Raw genomic sequence first — 15,262 nt, 5'->3', positions numbered from 1 at the left:
GCACCCCGTCGCGGTCCCTTTTTGCCTTAGCGCCTGAGGCTGGCAGCGGCTGAGCCACGACTGAAAGACTCGACCGCTGACGCTCATTCTCCAGGTCTCATCCCTTCCACCTTGCCTTGCGTTGCCAACCCCTCTTCATCGCCTGGTGCGCTCCTCTCATCCGGATTTCCATGGCAGCGTCGTCATGCGGGACTTGACTTCATTGACTCGCCACGAATTATCATGATCTCGTCGTTCCTGAATCTGACTCCGGTGTGAATTCTGGGGGAGGTGTTATCGCTAGCTGGAGCCCGGCGGAGCATGCGACCAGACCATGTCTGGAGGCTGGCGATTCAACCCGTACAATGTATACTTGCACATCAAAGGTACCAATCCCTTCTTCATCTCTATCGTGTTCGCTAACGGTTTGTCTTCTAGACCGCTACTGGGCTGCTCGTCAGCCCGGCTCTCCTCCCAACGCCCGACCGACTCACCCGACCGGATGGCGCCCGATTCCTCTCCGTCCCACCTACCTCACCCTCATCGCGTGTCTTATGCTATTCCTGTTGATAATTCTCGAAGCCTTAAGCCAGTATAGCGAACGGACCGGCGGACTTCGCTTCTTCGATGATACCGACGACCTTACCCACTTCGAATCGTTTGCTTACAACTACATCCCCGTTATCGTTGCCCTCGTCCTTGCTACACTATGGTCGTTTATAGATTTCGATGTCCTCCGCCTGGAGCCGTATTTTCAGATGGCGCGGCCGGAAGGCTGTCCCGCGACCGTCCTGTTTATCAACTACAACTTCGGACAAAGCTTCATCACACCGATAGCGTCTGCGAAACGGCGGCATTGGCTGGTATTATCGGTCTCGCTGGTCACCCTTCTCATCCGTATATTTCACCCGGCGCTGCAAAGTTCTCTTCTGGAATTACGGGAGGTCACGACGATCTCGGATGAAAAAATGAAGACGTGGTCCAAGTTGGTGGATTTATCGACACAGGCTCGGTGGTTCGCGGCTCAGGAGAATAGCGAAAGCAGCAACTTCGAAGCCTACTTTACCGACAGCACTGGACTCCAACAGACCCGCTCGGGGCAGTTTGCCGTTGGGCCTGTCCAGATTCCAACGGACGACCGGCGAGAGACAACCGTTTGGTCGCTGAACCAGACGATCTACTGGACCGAGCTAGACTGTCAGGACCTGTTTACGAGCAACTTTTCCGTCAGCTACAATGAGACCGAGTCTTGGCTATACTGGGATGTACAGAATGTTCCGATTTCTGGGCTGGGCGAGAAATGTAATCTGGACTTTTCCTACGACAACGTGCTATTCCCGAACGTCGATTTCTTGCAGGTCCGATATTGGGAACCGACGTGGTCTAATACGCCCTTCACCGGTGCTGAAAGGGCGTTTGTATCTGACGGTTGTGATTCGATTGATCTTTATGGCGTTCTCCTATCCGTCAACTCCTCTACCTTCGGGAAAAATGCTATTAGCAGTGTAGGCGACAACCTTACATCAACTGCTACGATGTTTGCTTGCAACATTGAATACTTCAAGGGTGAAGCAGAAATCACTATGCACGCAAACAGCTCGATCACTAACGCAAAAATATTCAACGGGACAACGCAGGAGCTTACCCAGGAAGAGTTCAACATCGACTCCTTCCAGAGTTTTCTAGCGCATCGGGCTCTGTATACTAGCGACATGCTATTCATCACAACAAATGAAACTACCGGAGAACGGACACTGACAGAGTTGCCTGTGATCAGTCAGTACGTCGGCGACACTGAACCTATCTTGGTTCTCGACTCGTCCAAGACCATGAGGTCTGATGAACTGACGGCCAAAGTTGGAAGAGGTGTGAAGCAAACGTTTATTCTTACCATGAGCCGTCTGTTCAATCCCGATGTCTCGCCGACCACTGTAGCTGCGATACGTTCGACAGGCCAGGTTTCCCTTGCGATAGTCGCGGCTGTTGCCCGGTGCGCCGAGACCGTCTTGGGGATTGGCACCATTCTCACCCTCATCCTGCTACGCTATTATCACAAGCGGCCGAATATTCTCCAGAGCGATCCGGGTTCGATAGGCGCGATGTGTAGTATGCTCACTGATGTATTTGGTTTTACTAATGTTCTCGCCGACCCGCGTGCCGGCTTCCATCAATTCTCGACGCGCCAATTACGTCGCTTATTTCGGGATTGCCGATTACAATGGTACCATAGTCCTCTTGGAAGCCGCCTTGAGATTGTCACGCACGATGGTGAGTCGCCTTTGTCATTTGAAGATTTCTTCTAACGGGTCCAGGCAATCCGGTACGCTTAGACGAACAAACGCGAGTACGGGCGGACCCACGACCTCACTTCCTCGTTATCCCCATCTTCATCCTTGAATTTCTGCTCCTCGCCGCAGTCATCGTTTTGATGAGCCTTGTTATCTCTACCTTTGCCAAGCAAGGCGGCTTCCAACATCTCAACCAGTCGAGCTCGAGTTTCCTCCAAGTGGTTCTGTCATTTCTTCCGTCCGTTGTGGCATCGGCAGTCGGCGCGCTATGTACATCTATTCATCGGAACTTGAGCGTTCTTGAACCTTGGGTCCATCTTCAACGTGGAATGGCGAGCGTCAGCACGTCATTGACTATGAATTACTCGTGCCAGAACCCGTGGACAGTTCTACCAAAAGCTGCCAAGAATCGACATATTCTTCTGGGATTGATATCAATCGCCTGCATCGCCAATACCGTGCTTACCACAGTTGCTGGTGGCTTGTTCACGCAGCAGCTTACCGAATCAGCTACCGGGACCGACACGCTCTTCGCAAACTACAGCCATTCTGTGTTCCGCCAAAACGACTTTGCTGCGGACTTTACCGAGTATGACCTGATCCAGACCAGCATCACCAGTGGGGTCCCGCTGCTTTCTTGGACGAGCTCAAACCACTCGTTTGCTCCCATTCAGATTCGCGATCCCGACCAGGACTCGACCTACAGTGCCACGACGCTAGGCGTCGGAGCAGGTCTTAACTGTCGAGTCTTGTCCATTCCGGAAAATCTGGTTTATCAGGACGACGGCCCATACTGGACTTACCACCCGACCAGAGAGCCGGAGCGCGAGTGTTGGGTTAAAATGACACCGCCTCGTGATCCTAACGATAAATATGCCCTGTCGATCAATTTCTTCTCGCCGATTGCGAAGGAAGAAACGGATATCTGCCAGACGTCAACGGTGCTTGTCGTTGGTCGATGGAATTACACCGCAGCGTCTGGTGTTACCAGTAACAACACCGTTGCCCTGCACTGCGAGCCGGACCTCTTGCTGCAGAACTTCTCTATAGTTTTTGACCATAAAGGTCAGATTCTCGAGCACTGGCAGGTTCCCAACAGCACGATAACGTCTGGCAATATGTATGACAATGCGACTATCAGTCTTGGCCAGTTCAACAAAGTCTTTGCCGCCATCCCACAGAGCTTCTACGGTGCGTCAAACGACACAAGCTCGAACTACGTCTCGTCGTACGATTGGGCTGGTTTCCTTGTTGCACTGCTTTACAAGCGAGATATCACGCCCATCACGAGTCTCGATCCCGACCGGTTGATGGACCTTTCGCAGACTGTATATCAGTGGGTGTACAGCACGTACTTTTCCCTCTGGCGGGAAATCTACCTCCTACCCCTCAATGAGCCTATCGTGGCCGAGAATGCCACCGTTATCTGGAGCGCCTGGCGCATGGAACCATCGGTATCCTCATTGGTCATCGCTATGACGATCATCGGTCTCGACACCGTGGTAGTCTTAATCGTCTTCGGCACCCGGCGCGGCAGGTTCAACGGCCCTCGCATCCCCCGATCCATCGGCTCAATTATCCCCTGGATCGCCAACAGCCAAATGATCCACGACTTTGACGGCACCTACGGCTGGACGAATGCGCAACGGCAAACCCACCTCGAACGTCTGAAGAAGCGATATACATTTCGCATGTTCCTGCGTGAGGATAATGAGTGGCGGTACGCAGTCGACGAGGAGCCGCCCGTTGCCACTCCAAAGACGACGCTGCCGTCTGATCCCGGCACAACAACAGTGGCCGCAAAGCCACCCGAGGAAATAGAACTCAGCGTGATAGAGAATCGCGGCACGCCGCCGGTGGAAACGCCCCCTGAAATCGAGGTCTCGGCTGCGGTTCAGGTTCAGACTCAGGTTGGAAGGCCTGAAACGCCGCCGCCGGATTATGAGGAGGAACCCCCGCCGCCGCCTCCGCCTTTGCCTCTGGCTACGGCTCTGGCACCGGCTGCGGCGACGTCCGAATCTGAAAGAAATGAGCATGAGACTCGTGAGCGGGACTCGCGAGCTACGTGATATGATATGATTTGACTGTATATAATAGACATGTGAGAATAGGAATGGATTCTGGATGGGAATTAGCGTTTATTTGTTCTAGTTCTTTGTATTTTCCTATCATCTTCATGTAGATCTGTGCTTGTTTGGTTTTGTTCATCTGTGAGATTCGAGGTCCGTGGAAGTCCAGCCGTTGTTCGTTGCCTACGTACTCGAAGCCCGAGGCGCAGGTTGATAAACGTACCGTAGTAAATCAAGCACAAACACGTCCGGGCCTTCTCCTTAACGTGACCCTCCTTCTGCCTACAAGAAAAGAGCATCGAGAGCCACGGAAACAACCTGTATTGTCACGGTTCGAGTCCCCAGCCCTGACTTATACGCATTCGATTCTTCTCCTCTCTGCAAGGTCTCTACAAACCAACCAGAAATATACATCATTGGCCATGGCATCAGATTCAAAACGTCCATCCCCGTCAAAAGGCCAAACAACTTCCAACTCCTGCTCCCGGGAAGCGTCCGGATCGATCACCCGCGCTTAGTTCGCACAGACCTGGGCGAACCCAAAAAATAATAGCCTCATACGGGATCATAGTGAGGTTAAGAGCCGCGGCCGTGCTCATAGCGAGTGTCCACGCCCTCCTCATCTGCTACGCGCGGCCGGGGGAGCAGAGCATGTCTTCGTCCATCCTGTGTTTCATTGCGGGGCTACTGTGTTTGCTTTTTTGTTGGCCTATGCTTTGGTGAGTAGATTGATGGACGGCCCAGGGGAGCTCACGGATGGGGAGGGTTGTGGTGGGTGGGTACCGATCAGGTTGTACCGTGGTGGGATAGTTTGCTGGTTGTTTCTTCCTTCTTGCTTCTTGTTTGGGCATTGAGGTTGTCGAGGGTCATTAGGCATGGGAATTTGAGATTCTACAGTGGTCATGGGTACGTACATCTACGTCTAGAGTCGAGTACGTACCTCCCGTCATATTGTACCTGATGTTGCTTACTGTCAGATAGACATAAAATCAAGGCTGAGGCTATGGCCTGCCCCGCCGCCATTGGAGGCTATGATGCGTCCGTATGTATTGGCTATCACCCGAGCGAGCTAAGCATTCTATTTTGATAGAATGAAGGGATATGGGGTGGGGGATAAGTCTACGTAGACTTGTAGGTCTAGGCAGTTTCACTACTGGATTGATAGTGCGAATGTATGCATGCATGTCCTTGCTGTAAAGAAGGACCTACACGGCACAAGTGATGTATTTATCTTCCTGAGATAATTTCATCAAAGCAGATGGTGTCATTGATTCCCAAATGATGCGTGCATGGATGCCCCGGTCGATGTCTCTCCTTCTATTGCCCTAATATGGTTAAAGTATCGCTCGTATCTCGAAGCGCCGATTGGCCAAGTCCAAGGCGTGACTGTACTTTGGAGCACACGAATCCACCCATTTAGACGGGGGCAAGTACATAAATGCGATGTCCAGGTCTCCAAAAAAGCCTCTTTCCGTTGTAAAGAGCTCTACCTAGTTATTACAACTCTCCTTCTCTAATATCCGTTTCTGCGATGCACACTGCCCGTACAATCCTGTGGGCCTGTTGCGCTATCCTGCCAGGCAAAGCGACCCCAATCCTCTCTCAGACAGAGGCTAGAGGACTATCTCAGGAGATCCTGGCCTCCGACTCTAATCAGGGACAGTCATTCATCGAGGCGTCAATCTTTGGCCGGTGGAGTCGCAACGAGGATGGCGTTACCCTGACGAGAGCCGACAATGTGCCCGACTACCACGAGCCCTTCGAAAGTACCGCGACTTTCGCCCATCTCCCACAGCGTGACTGCTTTTCCGACAACACGGACCCCTTTGATATCGCCGTGGTTGGAGCTCCCTTCGATCTAGGCGTTTCCTTTCGGCCAGGGGCACGGTTCGGCCCTACGGCTGCTAGGACGAGTTCGATGAGATATAACCCGCTGATGGGATACAGGTTTGACCGGCGTTTCTTCGATGAGAACTCACAATTGACAAGGACTGATGAATTCGATATCGTAGCACCGACCACCCCTCGTTAAACCCCTTCACCTCGTGGGCGACTATTGTTGACTGCGGAGACATCGCAAACACTCCCTTCGACAAGCTAGCGGCTATCAAGCAGCTCCAGCACGGCATGGCGGCCATCCTATCCGGTAAAACGAGTAGTACGGAGGATGGAACGCAGCGTCGAGTTATCACGATAGGCGGGGATCATACTATCAGTTCGCACATCCATCTCCCATTCGCATTTTGCACCGATGCTCTCATACTGACGGTAGCGCTTTGACACTTTTAGGCCTTCCCGTCCTCCGAGCCCTTCACAAGCAACGAGGGCCTATCGCAGTGCTCCACTTCGACTCGCATCTCGACTCCTGGGACCCGAAAGTCCTGAGCGGTGGGATATCGAAGTATAGCGACATCAACCATGGGTCGATGTTCCATATCCTTGCCGAGGAGGGCGCGCTGCTGCCGGATGCGAATGTGCATTTGGGCACGAGGTCGATGCTCTTCGATGCTTCCGCGGACTTGGAAAACGATGCGCGGTGCGGATTCTCGATCATCAGGGCGTCCCATATCGATCAGATTGGGGTCCAGGGTATCGTGCGTCGTGTTAAGAATATTGTGGGAGATATGCCAGTTTATGTTAGCATTGATGTTGATTCATTGGATCCGGGTATGTTGTCGGTTTGCCCTGTGTAATGCAGCAAAGAGCTGATTGATGCTTATACAGCTTTCGCGCCTGCAACGGGGACTCTGGAGATAGGAGGCTGGTCGACGCGCGAAATGGTCCAGGTGCTGAGGGGTCTGGCTGCGGCGGGGATCAAGATTGTGGGAGGAGACGTGGTGGAGTTCTCGCCGGTGTATGATAATACGGCTGGGACGACGGGCATGGCGGTTGCGCATATTGTGTATGAGTTGCTGATGTGGATGGTCCAAGTGCCTGTTGCATAACGGAGGTCAAGGCGATTTCAGATGGTTTTGGATGATCAGTCGGCGGCCAATTCGCCTCATGTCCCATCACGCCTGCTATTCCAAAAACGGTCTGGATGCGATAGAAATGCAGCAAAGGATATCGCAAGCTCATCCAATCCAGCAATGCACTACGCAAGCTTTTCAAAATGCCTCGACCAGATCCAGCCCAGGCCCCTAGTTGGATCGTCCTGATTCCACGCAAGCCAGTTTTCATCCTGTTCGCTGACGACATTAAAGATCTCACCTGCGGTATAAATAAGGTACGGATAACCCTGGTCTACTGCTAGTCCTTCGAGGTTGAACTCGAAGAGGCTAGCAGCTCGCCAGAGCACTTTCATATCGCTGCCTAGCCCAGGATTAGTAGGCGTCTCCACCGCATCCATTGATACAGAGCCTGATTTGGTCGACGGAGATGGCAAAGCTGGTACATGACCGTCCAGAGTCACTTGCGGGGTCCGGAGACTAGCTTCTTCCTCAATGGAAGGTAACGCTCTCCTGATTACTGGAAGTGTGTCTGCCCTGCCAGTCCGTGTGGCTGTAATTGTAGCGCCAGGTATAGGAGAGTTGCCCACCATGAGAGGGAACTTGGCCAATGGGAAGTAGTATAAACGACCGTCAGGTGTAGCTTGGGGAATCCAGGAGTCTTTCTCGTCTTCACCAGGCGGATCGGTTCTCGCGTAGGATGGAAGTTGAAAAGATTCGTGGGTATCTGCAATGAGTCAGCGAAATTCAATAGTCCTATCCACCGAAGTCCTAACCGTCATCCTCGCCCAGATATGGGTTATCTTGACTTTGAGTGCCATAGGGTGGGATCACCCTGCAGTAGTTACTGGGAAACCAGCCACGGACATTATTTAGGACACCGTCCCACCATCCAGTGTCTATGACATGAAGAACCTGGATGATATCTCCCTCTCGGAAACTAAGGGTCATATCATCATCTGCATCATAATCATACAATGCTCGTACGAACATGACTGGAGTAGGCTCTGTCTTCAGGTTGGATGGATCTAATGGGGCTGGCAGCGGGCGCCTGGCAATGAGCTCATTCATGAAAGACCTGTTGCATATGATGAGGGACCCCAGATGAGCTTCCGCGAGTCTATCTCTTGATTCCCAATCCCCGACTATGATCTGCCAATTATCCGGAATAGACCCAACGTACGACTCGAGGCTCTTTTGCATTTCAAGAAGCAAGGACGCCTGAATGTGAGCCAATCTGCCCAAGCATAGTTGTAAAAGTCGTGCAGTAAGAGATTGAAGCTTGGGAAGCTCGGCCTTCAAAGACTCATTCAGGGCCATGAACTCTAACGCTTGCTCTGTGATTCTCTTTCCCGTCCTCTTACCCTGTTGCTTCAGGATGGTGAATTCCGTGTGCTGGGGGAGGAGCTTGGCACGGGACTCGATGGCTTTCCGCGGACCTTCATAAAGCTCAAGAAGGGTAGCTAGGGGGGTTACGACGTGTCTCTCCAACGTCTTGCGCTGCACAGCTTAGTTATCCTGGATTCATATAGGAGGGGGAGAAAGTGATACATACATGAGATGGGAATACTGAAAGGATGAGGCCATGCACACGACTGATCAATATTTCTCTCTTACCCATATCGTTTACGGAAAAGGTCACCGGAGAAGAGGGTAAGGCATTGGATGTAACATCCAACCTCTCCATAGCATCGATGATCTGGGCGAAGGGGTTTATCGCTAGGTCGTCATGGACCTGCTGCATGATTGTCCGTATTTGAGGTATATTGGCGGAAAATCTGCGAGCCAACAATGTGAACTCAACATCTGGATCAAGGTCGGCAACGCTGGATTTTCTCCTTCTCCAACGGAGCGGCTTGCCAAACCCAGGGCGCGAGCTCGACTCCGATCTACTGACAGCGTGTTCCTCTCTAATAGTACCAACAGCTTGCAAGAGGCTTTTGACTTCTGCGACCGCCTGAAGAAGGGCCTTCTGGTCGGGATGGTCCGTTGGTGTGACAGTAAGCAAGTCATCAAGCATCTGGCAGTAATCCAAAAGGTGGTTTATGGGTTTTCCGAGCAATGAGTGGAAACCTGCGCGGTATGCCGATTGAGACGCATACTCATCACATTGTTTGACCCATTTGGCCACTTTGGAACGCTTTTCCACTGTCCGCAGTCGCTTGTCAGCCGCCGCTCGGGAATGCAAATATTCAGAATAAACTTCTTTCAGTCGCGCGCCATTGGTTAAAAAAGCTGTACCAACAGAGGTAGATTGATCCCTGTCCACATATGACGCGCTTGACCTTGTGGACGCGGCCTCGTTTGTGGTTTGTGGCTGGCTATCAGCTGCCGAGCGCCGGGGCCACCTCTGCGACGCAGGCCGGACGTAGACACTTTTCGCCGCATCCTCAAGCTGCTCTAGAAATAAAACAGAGAAGTTGTGTAGCTGGCTTGAGTTGCGGAAGATAATCGTGATATCTTCTGGCGAAAGTTCGGGGCAGCTGCTCGTCATCCCTTTGTAGAACCGAGCAAGCACAGCCATATCTATTCCAAAGGCAAACTCGGAATGAAGGAGCTTTTTGATGATCTCTTGACGCGCCGACAAATGGTATCGGATTTCATCGTCGTTCCCTCTTGACGGCAATGTTTGTTTCCCGGCTTCTGGTGGATCTATGGTGGCAAGGTCGTCTGCGGAGATGTCAGGCACAATACTCGGCAAGATGTCTGTCCAATCCAGGGGCACCGAGTCGGGGACATGTTCGAGTGTAAGTAGCTCATCGATGTCAAGCGAATAATCAGCATGTGCTGAGCTGTGGTCCTCGGACCCAATATCGAGCCTATCTCCGTGTAGATCCCTCTGGCCAGAAGTTGTCCACGAGGCCTGGTAGTCGGTATCAGATGAGTCGCTCTGATACTCGCGAGAGTTATCTGGCACGCCTTGTATAGATATCAAGCGTAATGTCAGAAGCATGACGTTTTGGAGATGAGAAGCCACATGACCTGCAGCATTTTTAACATCAACGGGCGGCGGCTCAGCATCAAAATCGCTGCGATTTATGTGAGCGTATCCAGCTTCGGTCTTAAGGCGCTTGACCTCACTAGTTACCGGCAGATTATCTTCCAGTATCTTTCGTCGACTGTTGTGTAATTGGTCATCACCCATAGGAAAGCAACAAAGTGGGCATGTTGAATTCGGCCGTGTCACTGGGAATATGCTCTGTCGAACAATTGCGTTCACTTGATGCGGCTTAAAAATCCCCTCATGACAACCCGCCAAGTGCTCAGCTAGGCCGCCAGAAGTTGAAAAGGTAGTATCCTCGGAGCACAGGGGGCAAGCCCATGAGGATGATGCATGGATTTCTCGATGCCAGCTTTCGCCGTGCGTGGAACTCATATGCTGAAGCCATTCATGGGAGGACGCGAACCTCGGTGTACCGTGTGAACATTTTTCGGAAAGACAAATGTATGGCTTGAAGTCTTCATTTATATGTTTCCTGATAGTAGCGTCAGTGACGGCGCGGCAAGTAATATAATTGAGGTCTTACTGCCAGTTGTGCTTCTCGAGAGTGTCGGCTGTTAGGGGACTGAAGCACCACTCACATATGAGGCTCTCTTTAGCCGGTCGGGGATAGTCTACTTGATTAGCCAGGATAGAAAGAGGTTTGCTCGTAGACGGAGGACCCAGTAGCTTCCGAAGTCGGGTCTTGAGCTCCTTGGTATCGACGGAGGTAGGCGCAGACTGAGTGGGTCGATGGACTTGGTTAGATGGTGGTGTGAGACGGTTGTTATCGCTGAGTTCAACGCTGTCGACAGGGACCTCCAGGTCAATATCCATGAGATCCGCATCGACACTCTCTGAAAACTCTTCTGGGATCGCGTTCAAGACAAGCAGTGCGCGTGGCGATGCTCGCGGTAGTTCCAGGCGTGCTTTGCGGCTTTTGCGATGCAGGAAAAGGGCGTAGGTTTCTGTCATGGACTTGGCGAGATGGTCTACTAAACTGTCACTCATGTCGGGATACAGCGCTCTTAGGCATATGATTGCCACTTGGTCGAAGGAGCTGAAATCGAAGGTTTCTGCAAATATTCTCGCCTTGGTGATCTGGCTGGTCACGGAAGACCGCCGGATAGCCGTACCTAACTGGTTCAACCTGTCCAGCGCTCCGGAGATGGCGTCCAGACAATGCGTATTCACCCTTGTACCCTTTTGTAGAGTGTTGGTGCTTGTGACATGCTCGGTACTATTCGAGCCAGATTGGTCGTTGGCTTCAAATACTGTACTTCTTGTTAGTGCTAGCACTAGCAATGAGGGCGAAGAGTAGCACACAGTAGGTCAAGTTGCTGAGCATGATGTCCAGCAAGCGGAGTACTTGGTCCTGAATCTCGACACGCCGCTGTAGCCTCCGGTCGAGGCAGACATTGGACTCGGCAAAGACGCCCAAGAAGGCAGCCCAAGCGCCGAACCGCTGGTACAGATCCGAGACAATCTTCGCAGCATTCTGATCGTCGCTATTATTCAAAGTCGAGATCCGCGATGCGTACAAGCCTTCACATTTCGTCGCGAGGTCGAAGATCGGCTCCTCCTGGTCAACGCCTTCCATCGCCCGAAGTTGTCGTGGGGAAAGAGCGACAGTCTGCGATCGGTTGGAGACAAGCACCATCACGTCAGCACGGAGGAACGTTGTGGCGGACTCCGGGATTCCCTCTGGTGGTGGAGAGTGAGGCTGAGGCTGACTCCCTTCGATGTCTACAGCCAGGCGCAATCATGCGATGACAGCGCTTTGACCGAACCATTTGGGCAGATATCCCATGCTTACCACCAAGTCAGCCGGCTGGAAAAGCCTGCAGATCCTCCAAGCGCTGTTGGCTGGCAAACTGGCCAGATTCTCAAGGACTGGCAGGAGCGCAGAACGGCCCCCGCAACAGCTCCAGAACGATGTGGCTTTCCTGGATGCGGATCTACGCTACATTTTTACAATCATTCCTCTGATCCCGGATATTCCGGACCATCAGACCGGGAACCTTGACCAAAAAGCACATGGTCTCCTCTCCATCTTGGACGGTATTGTCGACCATGACCTTATCCAAGATCTGCAGAAGCGGAACACCGAGAGGCTCGGGCTCGTCGAGGAAGAACCTGGCCCTGCCAAAACCGATGGCATAGAGTTCGGGCATTTGTACCCACTGCTATGGTCTTTGCTTGCACTTGTAAGCACCAGCGATGGTCAATTTAACCTGGTGACCGGCCAAGGCTTATCACTTTTCCGAGTGGATGATGAGGAGTTTCTGGGCATTGCCCTCAATCGCGTCGCTCAAGCCAAAGAGCTTCTGGAGCGTCTTGCGAACTCTGGACAACCACAGGAGGGCCCTCAGTTGAAGCGACCACCGCCCATTGATGTGATCCCGAAAGAGCCATTATCGAGCCGAGGCCTGTATTCACGACATGCAAGTACTTGGGTTAGCACATTGTTCCAGGAGCTCCGACAGCGCAATTGCGGACGGCTCCACGAGATCAAGCTGAAAGTTCAGGATGAGTGGGATACCCCGCTGGATCTGTTTCTTTCCTGCTGCTTGGATGAGAATGGCTGGCACCAGGCTAAATGTGGGATATACGAGTACGTTCATCGATGACCCTTTGAATAGACCTGACTATAGACAGAGCTATGGCCGACGGAAGACGCGATGACGGGATATGCGCTGCAATTCAGCGGGCAAAGACGCAGGGCAGGGCGATCTATTTGTCGATCGATGAACAAGGCTCTTTCGATATTTCTGATGTAATGCCGAAGATACTTTCATCCGCCACACGGTTCACCGCAGAGACGCTCGGAGAATTGCTCGATCAAAAGACCCTGACACGAATTACCCCTAGCGACTATTTGACAGGCGCCGCAGTGGGTAAATTCAGCTCTCGTGAGAAGGCGATCCTGGCCCTCAACCTCGCTAAATGCCTGATGCAGTTCTTCGATGACGATGTCGAGCTCGCGTCGCATAGCTGGAAACCGGAAAGTATATGGTTTCTTCGGTCCTCACGATCTCAGCACGGCGACCGTTCCTTGTATATCTCCCTCCGACCCAGCACTCAGAATTCCAAGGCCTCCCATTCAGTGAGTGAAGTTGGACCAGGAAATCCGATTTTGCTTTCATTCGCCAAGCTCTTGCTGGAAATTGAGAACGGCGAGAAAATTTCAATGGACATTCATCCTGAAAGCAGAGCCAATCTCCCCACCTGGGGCGGGATGTGTGATCTTGTTGACAGAGCAGAGAGAGATGGAGGGGGAAGTTACCTGCAAGCGGTGGAAGGTTGCCTGTACTTGCACATGGCCTTACGCAAGTCTCAACATCAATTGACGGACAACGTTGGCGACGCCATCCGGAAGACCATACACGAGCAAATTGTTCAAAACCTTGAACTATTGGTAAATCCGCAGACCTCGAAGCGTAAGCGACGAGATTCGGTCTCTGAGCTCCACATTTCCAAGAAGCTATCAGTCCACACTGCACAACCAGTTACGGCCACACCCCCATCGCAGTTCGCCACGATACCACAACCCGCTAAGTCTACTCGGCCTGCGAGTCGAAACGATTTCGAAATTGCCATTGTCTGTGCACTACCGCTTGAATTCGACGCTGTCTGCGCCCTCGTTGACGAGTTCTGGGACGGAGATTACGGCAGGGGAAGTAACGACCTGAACATATACACCAACGCCCGCATAGGGAAGTTCAACGTGGTCCTCCTTCTACTTCCGAACATGGGCAAAGTTGCAGCTGCAGGTACAGCGGCCCATCTACGATCAAGCTATCCAGCTCTCAGCCTCGTACTCTTGACTGGTATATGCGGAGGCGTCCCCTTTCCAAGTAACGGAGAGGAACTCTTGCTAGGCGACGTCGTCATCAGCAGGCGCATTGTACAATATGACTTTGGGCGCCGATATCCCGACAAATTCGAACCGAAGGGGACTGTTGAAGACAGCGGTGATGGGGTACCGAAGAACGTACGCAACCTGCTTGCAATGCTCCAGACAAACGTCGGACGCGAGAGGCTTGAAGAGCTGACCGCCAGCCATCTCCAAGACATTCAAGCCAAGGCCTCTCGAAAGCCTCGAGGCGCGAAGTACAAATACCCCGGAGCATCAAAAGACCGGCTCTTCCAGCCTGACTACCGGCACAAGAGGCATACTTCCATGCTTATGAACGCACTGATGACGCCAAAGATTTCAATGCGCGCTGAGACGAAAACATATGGAGCTTCATGTGAAGACGCCTGCTGCGACACCGGGCAGCTTGTAAGTCGAGATCGCATCGCCTTCAAACGAGAACTAGAAAAGGAAGGCCAGACCAAAGAGGCACAAGCACCGGCTATCTTCGTTGGAAGGATAGGGTCTGGAGATACAGTCATGAAGTCCGGCGAGGAATGCGACAAACTGGCTTCCGCTCATGATCTGATAGCATTTGAGATGGAGGGCGCTGGACTTTGGGATGAACTGCCTTGCATTGTTATCAAGGGCGTTTGCGACTATGCAGATAGCCACAAGAACAAGGACTGGCAGCAGTTTGCGGCTGCAACTTCGGCATCTGCTACAAAGGCACTTCTGGGCTGGTATATCGGACGGGCTAGTGATTCTGGGGCATGAATAGTGTCGCAATCACTGGCTGCATCCGCCTATTCAATCCTCCAAAGTGTTCTGCCTGCCTCTGAGTGCCAAGGGTTCCAACATTCTTTCATGTGGGATGGAACAAGACATTGATGCTTATCGACCTCTTTCGACCCACTGATCGCTTTCCCAATGGTCACCCGCAGCATCATCATCATCTTGACTATCCCCATCATTTCCACCGGCCCCCCTCTTCCTGGTCACTTCCATCATCGTCTTGCTTGCCGCTCGCAGCCTTGTCGTCCTGACTATCCCTGCTGTAATCGTCGCTCCCTGTGTCTTCCTCGCCATTCCCACCGTCGCCCTGGTCGTCGCTCTCATCTTCAAGACCCTCGTTCTCGCCC

At 52.4% G+C, this 15,262-nt stretch overlaps 4 protein-coding genes across 4 annotated transcripts; 3 read left to right on the top strand and 1 right to left on the bottom strand.

Annotated features, from left to right (window-relative positions):
* The first annotated feature begins 110 nt into the window (after positions 1-110).
* On the top strand, positions 111-4,367 carry BDW74DRAFT_54512 (DUF3433 domain-containing protein). Its single transcript, XM_073733120.1, has 3 exons — positions 111-365; positions 418-2,247; positions 2,292-4,367. Exons 1-3 carry the CDS (start codon positions 314-316, stop codon positions 4,334-4,336), a joined length of 3,927 nt encoding a protein of 1,308 aa, XP_073581635.1. The 5' UTR covers positions 111-313; the 3' UTR covers positions 4,337-4,367.
* A 1,500-nt stretch (positions 4,368-5,867) lies between these two features.
* BDW74DRAFT_169195 (agmatinase) lies at positions 5,868-7,281 on the top strand (the record flags this gene model as incomplete). Its single annotated transcript, XM_073726955.1, has 5 exons — positions 5,868-6,050; positions 6,093-6,283; positions 6,349-6,551; positions 6,626-7,003; positions 7,061-7,281. 5 exons carry the CDS (start codon positions 5,868-5,870, stop codon positions 7,279-7,281), a joined length of 1,176 nt encoding a protein of 391 aa, XP_073581634.1.
* Positions 7,282-7,430: 149 nt separating this feature from the next.
* BDW74DRAFT_180205 (uncharacterized protein) lies at positions 7,431-11,924 on the bottom strand (the record flags this gene model as incomplete). The annotated part of the gene is made up of 5 exons (XM_073729678.1): positions 7,431-8,011; positions 8,061-8,784; positions 8,840-10,760; positions 10,812-11,538; positions 11,591-11,924. 5 exons carry the CDS (start codon positions 11,922-11,924, stop codon positions 7,431-7,433), a joined length of 4,287 nt encoding a protein of 1,428 aa, XP_073581633.1.
* A 148-nt stretch (positions 11,925-12,072) lies between these two features.
* Positions 12,073-14,897, top strand: BDW74DRAFT_180204 (uncharacterized protein; the record flags this gene model as incomplete). The annotated part of the gene is made up of 2 exons (XM_073729677.1): positions 12,073-12,878; positions 12,923-14,897. The coding sequence occupies 2 exons, from the start codon at positions 12,073-12,075 to the stop codon at positions 14,895-14,897; spliced, it is 2,781 nt and encodes a 926-aa protein (XP_073581632.1).
* Positions 14,898-15,262: the final 365 nt, after the last annotated feature.

Source organism: Aspergillus multicolor (assembly GCF_047715735.1).
Source record: "Aspergillus multicolor strain CBS 133.54 unplaced genomic scaffold BDW74scaffold_21, whole genome shotgun sequence".
NCBI lineage: Eukaryota > Fungi > Ascomycota > Eurotiomycetes > Eurotiales > Aspergillaceae > Aspergillus > Aspergillus multicolor.
The sequence above is the reverse complement of the archived record's forward strand: the minus strand, read 5'-3'. Positions and strand labels throughout refer to the sequence as shown.

Bases quoted from the DNA above. Each gene is read 5' to 3' on its own strand.
- BDW74DRAFT_54512 (XM_073733120.1), top strand. From the start codon at position 314: ATGTCTGGAGGCTGGCGATTCAACCCGTACAATGTATACTTGCACATC. The intron at 366-417 runs GTACCAATCCCT...TTTGTCTTCTAG, and splicing joins TGTATACTTGCACATCAAAG to ACCGCTACTGGGCTGCTCGT. The intron at 2,248-2,291 runs GTGAGTCGCCTT...TAACGGGTCCAG, and splicing joins TGAGATTGTCACGCACGATG to GCAATCCGGTACGCTTAGAC.